This window comes from Schistosoma haematobium, chromosome 7 (genome assembly GCF_000699445.3).
Source record: "Schistosoma haematobium chromosome 7, whole genome shotgun sequence".
NCBI classification, from domain to species: Eukaryota; Metazoa; Platyhelminthes; class Trematoda; order Strigeidida; family Schistosomatidae; genus Schistosoma; species Schistosoma haematobium.
In genome coordinates, this window is record NC_067202.1 from 1,270,995 (window position 1) to 1,289,425 (window position 18,431).

An 18,431-nucleotide genomic window follows, 5' to 3' on the forward strand; every position below is an offset into this window, starting at 1 on the left:
TCTAGATCAATAGCACGCACCACACTAGAGTTGATGAAAATACCCAACACTAGTCCAAGTCCATTGAAGTGACTAGTTATCAATATAAGATGATCAGATTGCAACTTGATCGATAAAATTTGATCTGGACTAAAGGAATTAAAAGAAAACATGATCTTCGTCACTACTGAGAAACTAACCAATTGTAAATATCTCAATCTTACAATAAGTTAATTTCTATCCAAATAGCTCAATGTTAATATCTTAAACTGAGAAATTAAATGACCCACTTTTTGTTATATCCCGACAAGAATAATGAATGGTAACTGTTGGGATCCATTTATTGACCATTAATTAGAGTCTCCCAGATCAACAGCCACTTTTGGTTATATCTTGTATGAATGTTGTTTCCTATTTTATGGTACGATGTAGTCTGTTTGACTGGTATATAAACCCAGTATGTTTGAAATACATGAGTCATATCGCAGAGGTTGAGATTAGTGTTCTGGATTCGAACATGTAGGCAGGGCTAGGCAAGAAGAAGGACCGATAAAGACTCTAGACTGTTTGTGCGGGTTTTATAAGTCATTGGTTCGGTTGATAATTTGCCATTGTCTAATTAGCGATATCATTACGTCATACATTGATAAAGGCAAAATGTCACAAATTATAAGATTTTTCAACTCCATTAAGTGACATCAGTCTCTTCAAGATTAAATAGCCGCCTTGTTGATATGTTCCAACTAACATTAAGCTTAAGTCCAGTAGAAGTTCCTTTCAAATGCTTTCAGTTTTCACAGGTTGAAATCATGAGTCGACTGAAGCTAGACCACGGTGTACGGTAGCGCAACTTCGTGGATTGGTTGAAGTTAGACATTAGCACCGTTGGATGTCGGCCGGCTCAGTGGTCTAGTGGTTAAATGCTCGCGCACGAAGCCAGTAGGTCCTGGGTTCGAACCCCGCGCGGTGTGGGATCATGGATGCACACTGCTGAGGAGTCCCATACTGGGACGAAACGGCTGTCCAGTGCTTCCAGGTTTTCCATGGTGGTCTAGCTTCATTCGACTCATGATTTCAACCTGTGAAATTTCTAAAACTCTCCACAAAACCCATTCTGCTTTCAATTTTTATAAATTCATCTTTATTAGTTTTTTTTCTTATTTGTTTATAGGTTCTGTGAATTAGATGAAACTGGACGTTATATTTTAGTGACTTTATTGAATGATCAAGGTTCACAGAATAAATTAATCTTTGGTTATGTTAATCATGAACGAGTGAAAATCAAAGGTCAGTTCTATTTCATCTTTTCCGCATTGAATAGGAAAAAAAAAAGATTTCGAGAAGTTTGAGTACTGTACAGTTATAACCTGCTATGTTTGAAGAGATTAAGCAGTATCACCTAAACCAAGAAACGGAATGACAGGACAAGTCATACTATTCCAAAGAGCTCCAGCCTTATTAACTTGAAGAAAAAGATAAGATTCAACCGAGGGGAAACTATATTCTACAAGCAACCAGAAGCACGATTGAACAAGCACACAACTTAAGCGTATATATACAGTATAAAAATGTCCTTGAGAAAGGTCACAAAATAGCGCATTAAAAGAGGAGATGAATCAACGACATTTATGGTCCTTACACATGATAAATACAATCTGAAGCTAAAAATGGTTTTTGAGGGGGATCTAGCATCCCTCAACATAGTCTCTGAGTAAGCAGAGATGGATAGTGGCTGACAGTGAAATCAAGGACGCCCGCCACTTCATTCTATTTGGGACTCATCAGCTGAATGTACCTGCATCACAGAGTTGATGTTCACTGCGGGACTCAAACTCAGTAACGTTTGCTTTAAACGCTACCACGTTATCCACTTAGCTACCGAGTTCTGATAGCCACTCACATGTCCAATGGGATGAAGTTTAAATTCACTTGGTATTGTTTACTCCAATCTTCTCATTGATGTTTAGGACTGTGATTGATCAGTCTCTCATTAGAACTTGAGGGAATCAATCTTGAAGCTAGTCAGGATTCCACTGCTAGCCACTATCCATCTTTACTTATAATGATTGTGATTTAAGGCAATATCTTGGCAACACGCATGGGATGCATATATTCCAATATGAGACTGATCAATTGCAGTCCTAAATATCAATTGGAAGATAGGAGCAAGACAATATCAAGTGAATGTAAGATAAAACTATTGGTTGTATCAGGGAAAACTGAGATTTGTACAGCACAAAGAAAACGACAAACACGGATAACAAATGAAGATTTCATTCATTTATTCAAAACATGAAGTATCCTCTAACCTCATACTCTATATGACATAACTCCTGTTGATAAATGGAATTTCAGATTATTCTGTGTTGCAATCTCTTTTATCTTTTGTATAGATTTATACATTTTACAGTTGAATTTACGAGTTCATTTAAGTTAGATCACTATTGAAAACCTGGAAGCACTGTAAAGCCGTTTCGTAATGGCATGGGACTCTTCAGCAGTGAGCATCCACGATTCCAACTCAGTGATCTAGAGGTTAAGCTTTCGTGCGAAAGACTGAAGGCCCTGGGTTAGTATCCCATGAATGGGATCGTGGATGCGCACTTCTAAGGAGTCCCACAATAGGACGAAATGGCCCTACAGTGCTCACAGGTTTTCAATAGTGGTCTAACGTCAATTGGTTCATGATCTCAATCAAAATCTTAATAATCTCCACAACCTTATACTGACAATCTAATAACCACTGGATTTATGAGCTTATATTACCGTCGTCATCTCAGGCATGTTTAACTCAGACAAATTTTTAAATGAAAACCACTAGCATACTACATTTGTTATGAACCTTCTTTATCTGCTTTCCATACTGTTTTTTAAATATACAGAGAGAGAGAGAGAGAGAGAGTTAGCGCAAGCTGATTTTCGGCATTATTACTCTAGCTTACTTCGTACACTATTGAGAATTGTAAACCTCCAGTTCCACTTGTGACTAAATGACCTGAAGAGCAACTATTCTATCATCACTACCATTAAAAACCTAGATGCATTAGATGGCCATTATTTCCTAGTATGGGATTCCTTAGTAGTGTTCATCCACGAGATTGACATCAGGAACCAAACTCAGGACTAACAGTCTCCCACTCAAACGCTTAACCTATAAACCAATGAGCCTATATACGATGACACTGATGTCTAATTTTAATCATTACTCCATGAATCTTCACTTTCCATTAACCCCCCCCCAGTTTCATCATATTCAGTAGTAAAACTGTTTCTATATTTTACTTTATCTATCAAGGTCGATTGAAAATGCTTCCAATTGTGGATGAATTCGATGCCAAATACAAATTTATTGGTAGTACTTCAACCGAATTTTATATTATGACTAATTTAAGTGCACCATTTAATAAAATTATTAAAGTTAACATAAAAGATCCTGATTGGGTAAGTGTTAATGTGAATTTGAAAAAAACGTTCGTATTAAATCATTTTGATTGTTATTATCTTATTCCTCATGGAGAAGAATAGGCAGTTCATCGGCATTCTCCATCCAACTTTGTACAAGACAAACCTTTGCAGTTCTTTCCAGTTGTTATCCATCATTTCCATCTCTGATTCTATTTCCTCGAAGTAATGTGTTCTTCGGTCTTCCTCTTTTTCCGTTTCCCTTCAGGATTCCAAGTTAGGGATTGTTTGATGATGTCCGTAATGTATTGCCTATCCGTTTTCATAGTCTTTTCCCAATTTCCTTTTCATCTGGAAGCTGGTTTCTTCTCTCTCCCAGAGAAGGCTGTTGCTGATGGTATCTGGCCAATGGATGTTGAGTATCTTGTGTAGACAACTGATTATAAATACTTGTACCTTCTTGATGGTGGTTGTTGTAGATCTTCATGTTTTAGCTCCATACAGTAGAACTGCCTTGACGTTCGTATTGAAGATTGTGACTTTGATATTGGTTGAAAGTTGTTCTGAGTCCCATATGTTCTTCAACTGTAGGAATGCGAATGGACTAATATTACTGTATAACTATTCAGTAGCTAAACTATGCATATTCATGTTCTTCTTATTATAAGCTTCATTTTGATCTATAGACTATTATGATACGATTTACTGTTCTTAAGTTATACTCAGTTATTTGATTACAGTCTTCCACTTTCACAGCCACTTTTGGCAAAATCTTGTACACATTTTATTTCTGGTGAGATTATAATTTATAGACGACCATTGAGAGACACTAAATTGACCTTGAGAGTGTCTACCTAGTAACTAGGACTAAATGAGGGGCTACAAACCAGTGTCAAAAATTAGAATTAGCATTTACAGTTGATGGTTAAGATTAAGAATTAGATTTAAAGTTTTCATCACAAACTAATATGAGCTGGAATGCCAAAACTAGAGTGACTATAAGATAAAAGATCTCAGATTTTGGCGTGAAATTCACTCATTCATTTGGCTGAATAGAATTTTGACATTATAGCTGATGTCAGTTCGTGAAGAAAACCCTAAATCTAATTCCTACACCTAACCATAAACCGTAAATCATAATTTTAATTCCATACGCTGGTTTATACCCCTCATCTAGTCCTAGTTATTAGGTGGACACTCTTAAGGTCACTTTAACCTCTTTGGATGATCGTCCATAAATTACAGTCTGACCTCAAAACTCTATTTAATCAAATGGATGAGTGAATTTCGCACCAAAAATCCGAGACCTGTTATCTTATAGGTGATTGGCTCATCCGAAAATTATAGTCTCGCCTTATTTCTTATTTTGTGGTGTAATCCATTCTATTTGGCTAGTATATATAAACGAAGTATGTTTGACATAAATTATTTGCATATTGAAAGCTGAGATTAGTGTTCTGCACTCATCTAGAAGGTCTAGGAGTGCAAAGGATCAAAAAGAATGTTAGGCTACTTATACCAGTCGACACGTCATGGTTGTGGCACAGTGTTAAGATTGTATCAATCGTATTCCGATTAGGGACTAAGTTTAAATTCACAACAATTATAACCTTTCATGAACATTGAGATATCAAGTATATACATGTATTAGACTCATGATCTCAACTGTTGAAATTACTACAATCTCCAAAAATACCCCTTCTGATACTAATCAATATATGCTCACTAGTGACTGGCTTCACAAGGTATATCTTGGAGTTCTAGTGAGAAGTAGTGACCAGTGGAGTTCAACCGGGTCAGTTGTGAGATAGTAACTTACTGATGACAATGGTGGATGTGTCGCTCAATTTCGTCGATTAGTTATAGACATTAACACCGTTGGATGCCGGCCAGCTCAGTGGTCTAGTTGGTTAAGCGCCTGGCGCGAGACTGATAGATCCTACGTTTGAATTCCGCAAGAAGGGGTCGTGGTTGCGCACTGCTAAGGAGTCCCGTAATAAGACGAAACGGCCGTCCAGTGCTTCCAGGTTTTCCATAGTGGTCTAGCTTCAAATGACTCATGATCCCAACTGTTGATATATACATGTATGTTTTATATAAGGCTACAAAAGAGAAGATCTATCAAGATGTTTGATAATATCCTTCACCCATTGTTAATATTCAACATGATCCAATTATGTGTATAGCTAGTTTATATTCTACATTCCTTTCTTTTTCTTAAATAATTATAGTCAAATTGGGAAGATTTAATACCACATAATCCATTAAGAAAATTAGAATATGCTACATGTATCGATCGAAAGTATTTGGCTTTAAGTTGTATAGAAAATGTCAGAGTAAGTGATTTATTAAGAATCATTTATTTAATTGATTAATTAATATCAGATGGGTTTCGTGGATATTATAGTAATTTTAATGGTTAAGATCATGAGTCAGTTGGAACTAGACCATCATGGAAAACCTGGAAGCACTGGATGGCCATTTCTTCCTATGGTGTGACTTCTCAGCAATGCACATCTACGACCTCGCCCCCCCCTCGAGATTCGAATCCAGGACCTACTGGTTTCGCGCGTGATCACTTAACCACTAGACCACTGAGCCGACATCCAATGGTGTTAATGTTTAACTTCAGGTTTTCCATGGTGGTCTAGCTTCAACTGACTCATGATCTTAACCATTGAAATTAATTAATTGTTGGGCAGTTTTCTGGTTAAATTAATGTCATTTCATGTAATCATATAGTTTTCAATCTTATGTAAGTAAGTTAATAATAATTTATGAGTTCATTGAGGCAAGACAATCATGGAAATCTTGGAAGCAATAGATGGCCGTTTCATCCTATTATGGGTCTTCTCACCAGTGCGCATCCACGATCCTGTACCGCGAGATTCGAACCAAGGACCTATCGGTCTCACACGATAGCTTGGCCGCCATTCAACGATGTTAGTGTATAAACTCGACTAATCCACGAAATTGAGCGACATATCCACCATTGTCATCAGTCAGTTACTATCTCACAACAGATCCTATTGAACTCCATTGGTCATTACTTCTCACTAGAACTCCAGGAAATAACTCTTGAAGCCAGTCACTAGTGAGTATATGTTGATTAGTATCAGAAGGGGTATTTTTGGAGATTATAGTAATTTCAATAGTTGACATCACGAATCAATTGAAGCTAGACTATAATGAAAAACCTGGAAGCATTAGACGGCCGTTTCGTCCTATTGTGGAACTCCTCAGTGACAGTGCATATCCACGATCTCGTCTCGCGAGATTCGAACCCAGAACCTATCAGTCTCGCGCGCGCCAATATAAATATTCACTTTTGATACTAGTTTGTTTTATTACAGTTAATTCATTTGTTTTCTCTCTTATTTTTCTTATAAAATAATCAATTTAGAGTATCATTGCAATTTATGATTGGTATACTGGAAAATATTTAAAAACTATTTTAACACCAATCGGCCGAATCTATTCACTTACTGGTCATTATACTAGTAGTCAAGTAAATTGAAATCATTCAAAGCATTATTTAATTCCTTTCATAGATCTTTATACATTTTGCTACCTTTCATGAACCATGTACAATAATGTATTGTGATTTAGCAAAAGATAATTGGGAATTAAAGGTAAATTATAATTATTGTTTATTGATTACATTATATGGATGTGTCACTCAATTTCGTGGATTAGTTAAAGTTAGACATCAACATCGTTGGGTGCTAGATAGTTCAGTGGTCTAGAGGTTAAGCGCTCGAGCGCGACACTGTTAGGTCCTGGGTTCAAACCTCACGAGTCGGGATTGTGGATGCGCACTTCCACTGAGGAGTCCTATAATAGGAAAAAAACGGTCGTCCAGTACTTCAACAAAAAAAACTCTTTCGATATTACATAATCATCTATTTCATGTTTGTTATTGCACATTGAATAATGTTATTGTTAATTAGCAGAACCGATATAGGTAAAGTGGAGACCCAAGTGTATAAGAAGCCGATCCATACAGATCAAATTCTCAACTACAATAGCAACAAACTTATAGCTCACAAAATCAACTGCATACATACTTTGTTCAAGAGAGCGAGGACACTTTAAGAAAAATACATGAAAACCATCTTTGAAACGAATGGATATTCAATAACTAAATCGAAAAAACACCAGCTGCTCACATCATTAGAAACAGAGTCAAGTACAGAAATCAATAAAAGGATCACCCTACCATACATAAAAGGCATATCCGAAACAACAATGAGACTGTTGAAAACCTTCAACCAACAAAATCGTATGCAACCCAAAAAAATGAAGTGACAAAAGAAGACAAATCAAACATCATCTACAAAATAAATTGAGCCAACTGTGAAAAACACTACATCGGACAAAGCTGACGCCCTCTTCAGCTTCGCCTGCATGAATATCAATCGATTGTCAAACGCCATAACATATTCTCACTTATATCAGTGCACATGGGCAACTGCAGACACACATTCGACTGGAAAAATATAGAAATCTTGAATAGAGGCAATCCTGAAAACACCAAATATTTTTTTAGAAGCTTGTCACTCAGGTCAATCAGTAATCAGCAATCACATTGGAATAGATCCAATTTATCAACCAACAAATGTAGGACCAAGAATCAAACCAATGGGAAATGCAACCAAAACAAAGAAGCAAACAATGACAGGTTTAATGTCAACATGAACCAATCAACATCGCGATCTACAGGACAAGCTGTGAGCCATATGTGGAGAAATTTGGACACTTTACTTCTATCTGGAGTTTGTGCTGATGATGTCGTCCAGACGAACGATGAAAGATCCACGACCAAAACATGTAGCTCGGAGAACGAAACTCCATCATGAGTGTTATTGTATTTAACTAAACATGGGGTGAGACTATAATTTATGAACGAACCAATCAGATTTAGGATAGCTGGTCTTGAATTTTGGCGCGAAATTTATCCATCTTTTTGGCTGAATAATGATTTGGCATTTTACCTTGTTTCGGTTCGTGTTGAAAATCCATAAATGTAATCCCTATCCCTAACTAACAACTGTAAAACCTGCTCCTTATCCTTCACCCTGATATACAACCCTCATTTAATCCTAGTAAGGAAGAGGAAATTCTGACGGTCATTTTAGCGTCGCTCAAATGTCGTCCATAAATTATAGTCTCACCAAATATTGTTCTTTAGAATTATAGAAATTTATGATGATACTTCGGGCTGGGAGTTATATATGGAGAAATTTCAACATTTCACGTCTACTTGACATTTGTGCTGATGATGTCGGTCATAAGAACGATGAAAGATCCAAAACAAAACCATTCAGCTCGGAGAATAAAACTTCATTAAAATCGTTCACCTCAACTATAAATCTTCTCCACTATCTTATGGTGGTACTGAACATTTGATATATCTTGATTTAAAGTTGATTTAATATATTTGTTTCATTCGGTAAGATATATAAAGGAGTGAATTTTGAATTGGTCAACAAACACCTTCCAATTGAATCCCGTTTAGTAGCCCAATATCTGGCTTCCATTAGGTCGTAATAATGATTGAAACACTTAACTGTAAATATCAAACAACAAATAGAAACCCTAACATTCAACCTAAAATTCCAATGTCGAGGATTTCGTCCTAGTATGCGGCTCCTCAGTGGAAGTGCATATCCACGATCCCGCTGCTGATGAGTTCCACACTAGCACGAAACGGTCATCCGGTGCCTCCGGGTTTTCAACTACTAAACTATCACACTCTTCACAAACCCCTCCCCTTCTAGTATTAAATGATCATTATCAGAATGGGTTTTGTGGAGATTTTAGTAATTTCAATAGTTAAAATCATGAGTCATTTGAAGCTAGAACAACATGGAAAACCTGGAAGCACTAGACGGCCGTTTCTTCATATTGTAGGACTCCTCAGCAGTGCGCATCCACGATTCCGCCCTCCGCGAGATCCGAACCCAGGACCTATCAGTTTCGCGCGCGATTTCGTAGATTGGTTGAAGTTAGACATTAACACTATTGGATATCGGCTCAGTGGTATAGTGGTTAAGTGCTCGCGTGCGACACTGATAGGTCTTGGGTTCGAAACTCGCGAGATGGGATCGTAGATATGCACCTTCACTGAGGAGTCTCACAATAGGACGAAACGGCCGTCCAGTGCTTCCAAGTTTTCCACAATGGTCTAGCTTCAATTGGCTCACGGTTTTAACTATTGAAATAAATCATTAATTTATACTTTTATCTACATTACAATTGGCTTAAAAATAACTTTGTTTTACATGAAGTCATCATATTTCAATCTTTCATTTCTCTTCAATAACAACAAAAACGATAACAACAACAACAACAGTTATTCCGTAAATCTCAACCAATGGAGTTAAACGATAAAGAATATGATATTAAGCAAGTATTTTATCAAAGTAAAGATTCAACAACAATTCCAATGTTTATATTTCATCGAAAAGTAAGTGAATATATATGCGAAGTATTATGAAGCCAACTATCCACACATATATCTATCTATCTATTCTAACATTCAAAAGTTCAAAGGGCTGAACCTATTCCGTAGGCACATGTTGTGTTAGGAGGTAAGTGGTTATAGCGAAATATGAGATGAGTAATCGAGAGCACTGAAGAACATGAGATGTAGGCTAAAGATACGGTAAAATAAAACAAAATTCTCGTGCATTCATTGATCAAATGTAATTCATAACTCTAGTTGGTGTTGTGTTAAGTACATAAAGGGATTGTAAGGCCTATCGATAAAGTGTGGTAGTTGAATGACGATAGGCTACCGTAAGGTTTGAATAAGCCATGGTATACTATGCCTATAATTGAACAATGGACATATCGAACTTCACTAAAGATGTGCCCCAATTGTTCCGTGTATTCCTAATACTCATTTTAATGGATAATAAGTGAACTTAAACCTATCGCCACACGTCATTGTTATGCTAACCTCGGAGATAAACTTTAGGAAGTTTACAATCTTTTGTTAAAAAAATAGACTTATCGTAATATTGATTTTTGTGGTTTACATCATAACCTGACTCTAGTTAAACATACTTGGAAACTCTATAAGCATTGGACAGCTTTTACATCTTAGTATAGGATTTCTTAGAAGTGCATCTCAGCAATTTAATCACTACGACTCAAACCAAAGATGTTCGGATCTCACGGTGAGAGATCACTATTGAGACTGCTGAATTTGTGTTCAGTGGTTTACATTACTAACTTCATTCAATTCATCCTACTATGCAATTATATTTTAATTTCATTGATGAGTAGCTGTTTCATAACTGACCTGATTGAATTACATTGGTCACATTTCTATAGATTTCCAGGAACTGCGGCTGAAACTTAATTACATTTTTGTATAGGCTAATGTCCCATACTAGGACACAAAGTAAGTGATGTTTTATGTAACCAGCCATCATAATTATAAGTGATTTCTGTCAGTCCCACCATTTGATAAGATCCTATTCTTGTCTTCAACTAGAATAACGGGAAAATAATATATTTCATCCTGCATTTACAATCAGTACACTAGGTACACGATCCATACACTGGACTGGACGATTAGATCAAATGAACCAAACACTAAACTGAACTAAACTATGGCAATAGATTGTGATACTCGATCGTATCACACACTCAATCCACTTATTTGATCGATTCCATTTTCCGATCCATAATCATGAAATGTCTTATCGGCGAGACTATAGCTTATAAACGAACCAATCAGCTATAAGATAAGGAGCCACACATTTTGGCGCGAAATTCATTCATACATTTGATGAAATAGAGTTTTGGCATTATAGCTGATGTCAATTCGTGAAGAAAACCCTAAATCTAATTCCTAACCTTTAACCATCAACTGCAAATGAGAATTCTAACTGTTTTATAACCCTCGTTTAGTTCTAATCTGTAGGTGTCCATACTCAAGGTCACTTCAATGTCGATCAAAGGTCATCCATAAATTATGGTCTCATTGTCTTATCCTTACTTACTGACCAATGTAGGCTTCCTTAGATCTGATATATCAACTCACATATCTATTGTAATGTTCTACAGTTGGTAGATTTCTGTCTAGCTGAAAAGGTGTATTGTATCTTGGGGAACAGAGGGAAATGTATTGAGAAGCAGAAGAATAGGAGAATAATCGCACATGACGCACATACGTTCAGTAATAAAAGTAAATAAAAACTCTTGTTAGTGCTGTAATAAATGGGTAAATTATGAGTAATATCTACATTTAATCTAAGAATTGCAATAGTAGTTGAATAAAGACAGGCTACTCTAAGGTCGGAACCATGGACCTGTAGTGACCTACTTTTACCAATAGGACGCGATTGGTTTAATGGAAACAATTATTATTATAACCAATTGTACCATCGATTCTTTTACTGTACTTGTTTGTTTAGCTGTACTAAAGACATTCTTTCTTCCGTTGATTGTGAGTTCGGTTACGCTCAGTAACCACACTTGTAACTTGGCACGATCTCGGTATTACTTCAATACCACGAGATCGCCAACAAATACATCTCGACTACAGCCATCGAATGCCTTCTGATATTTGACTTAAGGAGGATCTTATCGGTTAACTGACACGTAGTCTTCCTGTAGTGGTGATCATAGTCAACCGCGACTCGACGCCACACTACAGACCTATCGTACTACAGTTTAGATATTCACAATTGTTTTTTATTCAGTTTCAATATTATTCAAATGTGCTACAGGATGACATATATTCGAAACTTCCTACAGTTTCCTTCTTAATAAACATCTTGTTTATATATTTTAATCACTATGACATCCGGTTTCAGGTTTCTTTTTAATCGTCACCAAAAATGTTAATGAACTAAGTTGGATTTCTGTTGTTTATAATTTTGTCTTCATTGACTTCATGACATATACATCAACTAATTTTTGAGGTACAAGGTGAGTTGTCACTTCTCAGATGCACAAATTGGAATGATACTTCTTGTGAGATCTGACAAGGAAAATATGTTAGAAATGATTGAGGTGATTTGTGAGCATGATACCAAAGCTTGAGTATCAACTACTTTAAGGTGATCGTAAATGTCTATTTTGTGAACATTTCTTAATGTAGTAGTTTCGTACATTTTAGACTGTGCTCCCGACGACGGAAATCCAAGGGTCAAGGTAATTTGTGCTTTATTTCGATCCAACCTTTTCTGACTCTCTAAATCAGTTGTACGAAGACAGAGTCGTCCTACATGCTGCCTATCTCAAGGAAATACCTTATTCTGATCACACCATCATTTGTAATCAGTAGTATATATTTGTTTTCGGACCTTATTAAACCCTTTTTAGTTTTAGAACTCTCCAAGTTATTTAACATCCATTATAGTAACACTATAAGAAAGTGTGTTCCAGGCAGTACACCTAAGTGAGATCATCCTGATATTTAAGCTTGATTATCGCGTCAAGATATCGAAAACTACCACATCCAATGCTACCGGTAAAATTGTCAGTGTTGATGTACACCGAAGAATCATCTTATAATTTACATTATGAACTGACTTTGGTTAAACAAACATCGAAACTATGAAAGGTTTGCGCATTTGCTTTATTCTGGTGTATAACCCCTTAATAATGTAAATCTATATCTCAATTAGGTGTAGAACCTATGGTCTTCAAAGTTGTGAATGGAGCAGTCAACTTAGTGAAATGTGCAAGTTAGATACCTTATAATAATGACATTTGATGTTAATCGTGAAGTATTGGGAACCGGCTGGAGTCCAGAATGTTTTAAAGGTCGTGGCTAACTCTGAAATGATCGAATATTGATAGTATTTAAGTACATATCCTACTTCGTCAATAAATCTTGTTAATGAAAACGTAGATAGAAATAGTTGAATACGAATGTATTCGATGAACATATGTTTCAAACATTCGGTAATAAAGGTGAACGGTAAGAGATGAAAAGTAATACACATAAACCTGAGCAACAAAAGTAATCAAGGTAATGTTATCAAACGTGTTACTATATTGTCGGTTGCTATGTTAAACCCACACAGCAACTGACATTACCTTACCTAATGTTTATAGTCAGACAAGCCAGAGACATAGTAGATAAATAAAGTAAATGATAAACAAACATAGCACACATAAGCTCATGTAAAAATACAATCAAGCTATTCAAGTGAGTAAATAACAATGTCAAATATAAAACTCAACAAGCTTAAATTAGTTTGTCTATCGAAGAATTAGGTGTATAATAATTGCCAAGCTGCTACAATCTATATTCATATATACGACACTGACAATCATGTATGTTCACTGCCAATGAGGAGTCCCATACTAGGATGAGACGGCCGTCCAGGGATTCCAGGTTTTCCATGGAGGTCTAGTTATAATCAACTCATGAATTCATCTATTCAATGTGAAACAGTTTAAACTTGATTTTTGTTGAGGACATTCTAATTATCTGCTTGAATGTTGTTTCACTATGTTTTTTTTGTTGTTGTTGAGAATATCACTTTGAATGGTCGAAATCCATGTAAACTAAGCACATTCGGTGGATTTGGCTACATAAATCAACCATATTATTCAGCAAGTGAATTGTTATTTGTTGAAAAATTCAATGGAATATATGCACTGGCCAATATACGTGGAGGAGGGTAATTACCTTTTTGCTAACTATTGTTTATTGATCTTTGAGTAGTGACTAGTGTCCTGTGTTTGCTAGTCGTTTGGTGTTGATAGATATTTGGCAATCAAATTACAGTATGATTACTAGTCGAAGTGACTTGACATTAAATGAATCGTATTGAAAGGTGCTTACTTACTTACTCCTGTTATTCCCCATGGAGCATGTGCCACTGACCAACATTCTCCAACCCACTCTGAACTGGGCCTTCCTTTCTAATTCTGTCCAGTTCTTGTTTATTCTCCTCATGTCTGTCTCTATCTCTCGCCGCAATGTGTTCTCTGGTCTTCTTCTTCTCACTTGGCCTTGAGGATTACAAGTGATGAGAGATGGCTTTGTGACACAGTTGGGTGTTTTCCTCAATGTATGTCCTATACACTTCCAACACTTCTTCCTGATTTCTTCTCCAACTGTAATCTGGTGTGTTCTCTCACACAATACGTTGTTGGTGATAGTGTCTGGCCAACGGATTCGAAGTATTTTGCTTAGACAGCTGTTAATAAACGTTTTTATCTTCTGGATGATGGCTTTGGTAGTTTTCCATGTTTCAGCTCCAAACAGTAGAACGGTTTTGACATCTGTATTGAAAATTCTGACCTTGGTGTTGGTTGACAGAGAGATGTTTTGAATTCCAGATATTCTTCAGTTGTAAATATGCTGCTCTTACTTTGCCGATCCTCGCCTTCTCATCTGCATCAGATCCACCGTGTTAATCAATGATGCTGCCTTGATATGTAAAGGTTTTTACATCTTCCAAAGCTTCTCCGTCAAGTGCGATTCAATCGATGCATGCTGTGTTGTACCAGAGAATCTTGTTTTTCCTTTTCTGTATGTTGAGACTTACTGCTGCTGAGGCTGCTGCTACACTGCTCGTCTACCCTTGCATTTGTTGTTGTGTGTGCGATAGAGGAGCCCGATGATCTGAGATTTCAAGATCGTCCAGCTGCATCCTAGCTGTCCGCCTTCATGATCTAGTCGATCACGAGGAGAAGGAGAAAGAGTGACGGTCTATCATCTGTCCTCCATGCACGAATTCGCTGTAGGAGCTGGCAGTTGGGGATAACTGACAGAAAACTCTAAACCATGGTTTTATACTAATTTGTACCGATCAGTTGAACCTGCATATTTAGATGAAACTGTCGCCTTCTATGCAATTCAAAATAACACTTCTCAGTTTCACAGTCTAAAACGTTATCACTGTTCCATTCGGATTGTAACCAACTTCTTTTTTTTAGCGAGTCGAGATTGATTTATTTTTAATCGGATTGTATGGTAATTGGTAATACAACGTCCTTGATCAAGCGTTTGCATTACCATCTACTTATGACTTTGATAGGGTTTTGTTCTCTGAGTTGGATGGTTTGATCGTCGAGCTTTCATCGTTCGACTGAACGACGTCATCTGCACAAACTTCAGGTAGAATTAGTGTTCGAATTTCTGCACATGTGGTTCACAGCTTTTACTGTAGATCTCGATATCGATTGGATCTTTTTGACCTTGAACCTGTTGTTGTTTACTTCTTTGTTTTGGTCGTATCTCCCAAAGCAGACGCCCTTTTCGTCTTCGCCTGCATGAAAATTCATCCACTGTCGAACGCCTTGACATATTCTCACTTATATCAATCCGCCTGGGCAACTGCACACACACATTCGACTGGAAAAATGTAGAAATCTTGAATAGAGGCGACCCTGAAAATAACAGAGAATTTTTAGAAGCTTGTCACTCAAGTCAATCAGCAATCAACAAACATATTGGGATAGATCCAATTGATCAACTAACAAATATAGGACCAAGAATCAAACCAATGGGAGATACAACCTAACCAAAGAAGTGAACAACGATAGGTCAACAAGAACCAATCAACATCGAGATATACGGGACAGGTTGTGAGCCTGACGTTTGTGCTGACTATGTCGTTCATACGAACGATGAAAACTCCACGACTAAACGATATAGCTCAGAGAACAAAACTACATCAAAATCATTCACCTGAGCTACAAATCTTCACCATCTATTTACGAATTAGCATGAAATGATTATATTCTGTTGTTGTTGTGTCGAATCATCATAACGATAATGTCATGGTTAATATCGTTCGTCTGTTTTATCTCATTCATGTCTATTTGAAAGTTAGATAGTGGCAAACAAGTAACTGACATGTAGAGATCTGTGTGTTTTCATTTGAAATTGTTTGAAATTCATCTAAACAAAAATTTCCTAGTTGAATTCATGAATTACAGCTAGACCACCATGGAAAACTTGGAAGCACTGGACAGCCGTTTCGCCCATGCATGGTACTCTTCAGCGGTGGGATCGTGGATGCGCAATGCTAAGGAGTCACACACTAGAACGAAACATCAGCTATTCTCTTTTTGTGTATTCACCAAACTATGTTTTTTTTCATTTAGTTGTACTGTATTGTTCTTTAGTGAATTCGGTGAAGAATGGCACAAGAGCGGAAGTGATGTTTATAAATCTACAGCAATCGATGATCTACTGGCAGCTGCTGAATATTTAATTCAACAAAAATATACTAATCCTGATAAGTGAGTAATATATTTCATGTTATAATCGACTTTGTAGAAGGTTTATCTTCTTGATTTAATACTAGAGCATTTTATGATGATTACAATTACGTTTCAGTTGATTATTGTAACTAACCGATGCTTAAAAAGTTTATTTATCGGTCAAAACTTCCTTAAGGAGTGAAGATGATCTTAACTGATAAGCGTTAAGTAAATTGAGGCTTAGTTCAAAAATTTACTGACACAGATATGAAGCCAATTAACGTAGATGAATTTCAAATGATGAACGTTTCAGATTACACTTTACAAATATTTGGATAAAGTATAATAATATTATACTACTTAAGTGGATAATGCAATGGCGTTTGAAGCCAAGGATACTGGGTTCGAATCCCGGTGTGGACATCAACTCTAGGATGCAGATACATGCAGCTGAAAGTCTTAAATGAGACGAAACGTGTGTCCTGGATTTAACTGCCAGCCACCATCCATCTTCGTTTTCAGTACTGCTTACCAATAAATAACTAGTAGTACGGGTGTACGAACGAATTCCTCCATTTAAAAAACACGTTTGTTCTAATAAGTAAATCAAGTTGAATTTTAGTTTCATTGCGGGTTGTTAATGACTGAAAGATCGTTTAAAAAGCAGAATTTATAACTATTTGATTCATTTAAAAGTAGATCACTACATCCTATATATGCTTTAATGATAACTTAGATCGATTCATGATTTCAATGGAATCTAACAATCTGCACGACCCCTTACTGACAATTATTACGTGCTCAGTAAAGATTATCTTTGAGAGGAAACTTCCGGAATTTTAAGGAGAGGCCGTGATCAGCAGAGCAAATCTTTGTCTGATGTGAGCCACTTACTCGGCAAAAACGAAAGAGGTTGGTCACGGAATATCGTAGATTGGTTGAAGTTAGACATTAACACAGTTGGATATCTGGTCAGCGGTATGGAGTTTAAGCGTTCGTGGGAAAGACCGAAGATCCTGGGTTCGATCCCTGGTTTGAGGTCGTGGGTGTGCACTACGAAGTATTCCCATATTAGAACGAAACTTCCGTCTAGTGCTTCCGGGTTTTCAATGGTGGTGTAACTCAAATGGGTTCATGATTTCAATAAGACATTTTTTAGTATTCATCATATTTAAACTGGATAAACAGTGAAAGCCGTGAAGTACTGTGCATCTCTTTTGTCTTATTGTAAGACTCCTCAGTATTTCTTAGCTGTTCCCTTAACTTAGACCCGAACAATTTTCCTCCATAATACAATCTAGAAACTGAACGATCTTCGCAAATTCTTCTATTATAATAACCAATCTAATTATTACATAAAACGCACAGGTTTGGTACTTGTAAAGCTTTTTAACCTTACATTAATGGAATTTCAAAGTGCAACTGATCAGCCTGTATTGCTCGAATGTATCGCATAAACCTGATAACCATCGTCTTCTCATTGAATTATCAAAATTTATCAAAGGGATTAATTGTTTTAAATGATCAGCTCTTATTGTTCCATGTGCATCCTGAACTAATTGTTTCGATAATAATTTGGGCATTTGATGCAAAAGGTACCGGATACAAGTGTCTTTGTGAATATCAACATTTGGAATCCAGGAAATATAGTTAATGAAGTTCAAATATAGCGAAACACTTGTCCTGGATTCTCCTGCTAACCTCAAATTACATACAAGTTTGCATTTTCATCGTTAACAATAATCAGATATTTAATAGTTGGATTCATCAGTCAATAAAAACTAGACCACCATGGAAAACATGGAAACAGTGGACGGACGTTTCATCCTAGTATGAGATTTCTCAACAATGCGCATCCACGA

General features: G+C 36.6%; 1 protein-coding gene across 4 annotated transcripts in view; it reads left to right on the forward strand.

Moving 5' to 3' along the window:
• The window catches only part of ACTR3_2 (Actin- protein 3), a gene marked incomplete at its 5' end in the record, with an annotated part of 59,339 nt that overhangs the window by 13,756 nt on the left and 27,152 nt on the right, over nt 1-18,431 (forward strand). The window contains 8 exons of one of the 4 annotated variants that reach the window (XM_051217775.1): nt 1,151-1,266; nt 3,275-3,420; nt 5,613-5,717; nt 6,785-6,889; nt 6,933-7,013; nt 9,737-9,850; nt 13,885-14,033; nt 16,492-16,608. In XM_051217775.1, coding sequence (XP_051064199.1) covers nt 1,151-1,266; nt 3,275-3,420; nt 5,613-5,717; nt 6,785-6,889; nt 6,933-7,013; nt 9,737-9,850; nt 13,885-14,033; nt 16,492-16,608 — 933 coding nt within the window. Of the gene's footprint in view, nt 1-1,150; nt 1,267-3,274; nt 3,421-5,612; nt 5,718-6,784; nt 6,890-6,932; nt 7,014-9,736; nt 14,034-16,470; nt 16,609-18,431 lie in introns of all 4 variants that reach the window. The other 3 variants (XM_051217774.1, XM_051217777.1, XM_012940912.3) reach the window with 3 other exon arrangements.